We start from the raw sequence: 4,936 nt of genomic DNA, 5'->3' as shown, positions 1-4,936 counted from the left end.
CCTCACGCCCCCTCCATTCCCCCGCCCCTCCTCTCCATGACGCCTGCTGTCACGGTCACTCACGCTGCCTCCTCCCATGACCATGACACATCCTGCGTCTTACAGGACTTGGTGCTTGCTTGGTTGATCATTTCCTCTTTCTGAAACACTTTCCTTGTTTGATATTGAGGACGTCACTCTGTTGGTTCGTTGATTTATTTGCTATTTTTTCCCTTTTTCCTACTTTTAATCTGTGGCCAGCCCTAGGGCTCAGTCTTGGTCCTTCTGTGCTGTCTCCCTGTGTGAGCACATCCAGTCCCAGGCAAAACAGTACCAAATTTATTCATGTTTTTATATCTACCTATTTAAAATCTTCCCTAAAAGCTGTGGTACACACAATGGAATACTACACAGCTATAAAAAGGAACACATTTGTCACTTATGAGGTGGGTAAACCTGAAGCCTATTATACGGAGCGAGTAAGTGAGAAAGACAAAGACAAATACTGTCTATTAACCCACGGATATGGAATTTAGAACACGGTGTTGATATCCTCCATGCAGGGCAGCAGAGGAGACGCAGACGCAAAGGACAGACCTTTGGAGTCTGGGAGAAGGCAAGGGTAGGATGATTCGAGAGAATAGCATTGAAACATGTGTATCACCATGTGTGAAACAGACGGCAGGGCAGGTTCCATGCATGAAGCAGAGCCTCAGAGCCGGTGCTCTGGGACCACCCAGAGGGATGGGGTGGGAGGGGGGTTCGGGATCAGGACACACATGTATGCTGTTTGGCAGAGGCCGTCACAATATTGTGGAGTAGTTATCCTCCAATTAAAATAAATTAATTAAAAAATTAAAGACAGTTAAGAACAGAAGTGCTTTGTCACTCACAAAGAGAAAATTACTCTGTAATACTGATCTTTGAAGATTTGCTTCAGCACCTCAGCCTCCCTGTGTATTGAGAAGGGCATAGGTTTCTAAAGACATGGAAACTGATGCAAAGGAAAGCAGTTAGTGAACTGCTTATCTGGATATCTGCTCATTTGGTTGGTCTTCTAGTTTTCAAGTTCAGTTTGGCTCATTATTTTTTGAAGGGTGACAACTTAGTCAACAAAGATTGTTCAACATTAGTACCTAAGATTATATCACTCCTGTTAAATCTCAACATCATTTTTAATAATAAAAGTCTAATAATTAGAAAATAAAATCTTCCCTAAGATGTCTGACAGCCAGCTGAAACTTGACCTGCCCAAGCCGGACCCTTGGTCTCCTGTCCACCCGCCCCCCACCCACTGCCGCCTCCCCCCAGACAAGCTCGCTCCACCTGCAGTATCGTCCCAGGAAATGGCAGCCGACTCAGCTTGAAGCTCCCGAGGAACCCTGACATCGTCCTTGGTTTCTTTTCCCTTTCTCTTCCCACTTCGCATCCATCAGCCAGCTCTGTGTGTCCTGCCTTAAAGTGTGTCCACAGCCGACCCCCTTGTACTGTTCCCACCACCGTCCCCTCACCCAGATGACAGCGTGTCGTGTTCCTATTAATGAGTCGCTCCTAGCCTGTTCTTTCTTCTGCTCCATACCTGCCAGTGCCTCCCACGGAACAGCCCAGCTCATCCCCATGGCCTGGAGGCTCTATGAGCCCTGTTCCTGCTTCCTCACGACCCTCTTGGCCAGTCCCAGCAGGAATCAGATGGCATGCCCAGAGTAGGGTCATTTGAGGAGGATGTACCATCCAGGGACTGTTTCCAAAGGTGCACGGAAACGGTTCCAGCCACAGGGGCTTTCTGAACTTTTCCTTGAGCTAGGGCAGATTCCTGCTTTAGGGCCTCTGCGTTTTTGTGAGATTGTTGTCACCACTAGGGTGTGAGTTCTGTGAAAAGGAATTTTCTTTTTTTTTTTTTGCATTATTTGTCCTCTCTTCCTCAGGACCTAGGACAGAGACTGGCTCACAGTAAACATAGTCAGTTCAGTAAACATTAGTGAAGAAGTGAAGGCGGGGGTATTGTCACTCCTCAGAACACTGCTCAAAAGTACTTTCGAGAAAGCCCTTCTTAGGCGTGCAGGGACTGTTCCCCAGCTCAAAAGTACTTTGGAGAAAGCCCCTCCTAGGCCTGCAGAGACCGTTCCCCAGCATCTCCCTCTGCCCTTCCTTGCGCTCTCCCCATCACAGACGTGCCCCAGTCAGACCATGACACTCGGACACGGGTGTGTGTGCTTTGCTCCTTCCATCCTGTCTGCCCCCCGTGATTCGCGTGTCCCCTGTGTCTGTCCCAGTGACACAGTCCTCAAAGCGGCCTCCATCTCGCCCACCGGATGTGACCTTTCCTTCTTGAGTGCACGTGGACTTTTGCATTCTCTCTTCTGTGCTCATTGTCTTACGCTTTGTATTTTTTTCTTTCCTGCTAGACTGTAGGTTTCTTGAGGGCAGAATCTGCTTTCCACCTGACATTTCTCTACACTCAGCTCGACACCAGTAAAATACTGACCAGTAGGTTAGCAGAAACATTACTCTTTTGCACTTCAGTGTGGAGGCAGGGTCACAGCATGACTTAAAGTGTCCGTGAGCATTTCCTACAGGATGGGGAGCAAATGGAAATGTGTGCAGGCTAACTTCCTCTGCCAGGACGTGGACTCGCTGAGCGGAGCCCTCGTCCGAGTAACACTGGCCTGTCTCCCTCAGCTGTCCAGGGCAACAACGAGGTGTCCATGTGGGACATGGAGACAGGCGACCGAAGGTTCACGCTCTGGGCCAGCAGTGCTCCCCCGCTGTCCGAGTTACAGGTAAGGCCATCTCCCACATCCCCAGCTCGGCTGGGCGTCTCTGCCAGCCGTGGTCCTTGTTGGGCTTTGGGGTTGTGCCTTAAGCTTGGGTTTTTACTAAGTAAGTGTTAAGCGGGCTTTGCTGCCCTCTGCTTTCCAGTTCCCCAAGTCTGCTTCTGTGGGTGTTCTAGCTCCCAGCCCCATAAGGTGTGTGATGTTTCTTTGGAACCCAATAGAATCTGGGTTAATTAGAAAAGGAAAGATTAAAGCTTAGATCATTAGAAAAATGGAACGTGACCCTGTCATACGTAACTTTTTAAAGCTGCTTTGTTGGGCAGAGGGTAGGAAAGTTTTTTCTCTCCTTTAGTTGTGATCCTTCTCATTCCAAATGGAAAGTTTTAGGAAGCTGAGGAGGCTTTGCTTCTTCATTCAGGGTGATACAGAACAAATGTATTTTAAATTCCCAAAGAAAGATTTAAGACATAAGTGATCTGTCTCTGGTCTCTTCAGTTAACTGCTAATAGCTGACTTATCTCTAGAAATGGCTGCATCCTTCATGGGCGACATTTGACTCTCTATTTCTTTACTTCCTTTAAGCCTTCTTCTCACAGTGTCCACGGGCTCTACTGTAGTCCTGCGGATGGGAACCCCATCCTGCTAACGGCCGGCTCAGACATGAAAATAAGGTACAGTAAAGAAACTTCATATTCAGCACTTGAAAGGAGAAGGGCAGTTAAATGTGTGTGAATACCGTGGTTACCACAAGGTGGTGTTTACTGCAGATACCAGCAGTGGGATGATGTTTGCAGTCATCCACACCCTGCAGGGACAGCTGTTAATACTTCATTTGTAACTGATTTTAGGCTCTTCTAGAAAATCTCTATTTCAAACACAGAAGAGGACACACCAGCGTTGACGAGTGTCAGTCAGTGATCAGCCGTCCCTTGTCTCCTGCGACACAATGACCCCTTCTCTCCTCCTCCGCAGGTTTTGGGACCTGGCCTACCCAGAGAGGTCCTACATCGTCGCGGGGAGCGCGGGCTCCCCGTCCGTGTCCTACTACAGGAAGGTCATTGAAGGCACTGAAGTTGTCCAGGTATCAGCTTTCCTTGCTTTCCTGTCAACTCTTGTAGGAACAAAAACGGCTGACATAAATATCATAAATGGCTTTGCCCAAGAGTGGCAGTATTTCTTTGAATTTAAAAAAAGTTTATTTTCTCTTGACTTTTCTGTATTTTTAAAATCGAGTTTACTAAGGTAGAATAAACATAGAAAGTGCACATATAATTACATGAGCCAAAGTAAGCACTTTGAACACTTGCCGGGTCCTTTATAAAAACTCCGTGCCTTTATCATCTTCCTTCCGCAAATGAGAAAGTTGAGCACATCGAGGTTGAGTCGCTCATCTCAGGTCAGCCGGCTTGTAAGCGGCAGTGCGGGGACTCACGAGTGGCAGCGAGCTTCGGGAGGGCTGGAGCGTCTGACATACGTGTGTCCAAGCCCGGGTCGTCACTGCCTCTTAGTTCTTCCCCTTTGTTCTTTCAAGCTGACAGAGGTAGCACTCACAGGTTATCAGCCTGACTGTAAGTTTCCATGTCTGTAAGTGGTGCTTATGGAGTCCAGGGACTGGACATCTAGACCCTCACTTTGGACTCCGCTGTGGTGCCTCTTTGAAAGCGTGGCTCCTTCGAACCAGCGCCAGCCTAAACAAAGAGCAGTGCTCCTTAGAAGCAGGGGTGCAGACAGGCGGCAGGATGTGCTCCCGCCTTTGACTGTGGCCTTCTTGCTTTTAACCACTACACAGGAGATTCAGAACAAGCAGAAGGTGGGACCGAGTGACGACGGCCCACGGAGGGGCCCGGAGTCCCTGCCTGTGGGCCACCACGATATCATCACGGACGTCGCCACCTTCCAGACCACGCAGGGCTTCATCGTGACCGCCTCTAGGGACGGCATTGTTAAGGTTTGGAAGTGAAGCCCGGGAGATGTGTGTAATTTGCAAAAACACAGCAATACCCTGTGACTCGAGAAAAAGTGTTTTTACAGAACAGAGTGAGTGCAGATCCCTTTGCTTAGTTTTCAGAATCATGGCTATTATTTCATGATTAAACAGATCCCATGCAAGGTGGCTAAGGAACTTGCTGGCATCCTTGTGTGTGTCTCAGCTGGAATTAGCTAGACAGCAGTATCTGGCGCTT

General features: G+C 48.5%; 1 protein-coding gene across 1 annotated transcript in view; it reads left to right on the top strand.

Annotated features, from left to right (window-relative positions):
* The window catches only part of PIK3R4 (phosphoinositide-3-kinase, regulatory subunit 4), a 78,472-nt gene extending 73,536 nt beyond the window's left edge, over positions 1 to 4,936 (top strand). Inside the window, exons 17-20 of the mRNA XM_010856744.1 lie at positions 2,659 to 2,759; positions 3,336 to 3,424; positions 3,726 to 3,834; positions 4,543 to 4,936. Coding sequence (XP_010855046.1) covers positions 2,659 to 2,759; positions 3,336 to 3,424; positions 3,726 to 3,834; positions 4,543 to 4,713 — 470 coding nt within the window. The 3' untranslated portion in view covers positions 4,714 to 4,936. The remainder of the gene's footprint in view (positions 1 to 2,658; positions 2,760 to 3,335; positions 3,425 to 3,725; positions 3,835 to 4,542) is intronic.

Source organism: Bison bison, unplaced genomic scaffold (genome assembly GCF_000754665.1).
Source record: "Bison bison bison isolate TAMUID 2011002044 unplaced genomic scaffold, Bison_UMD1.0 scf7180017864374, whole genome shotgun sequence".
Lineage (NCBI taxonomy): Eukaryota > Metazoa > Chordata > Mammalia > Artiodactyla > Bovidae > Bison > Bison bison.
Note: the sequence above shows the minus strand (reverse complement) of the source record. Positions and strands in the feature narration are given on the sequence as shown.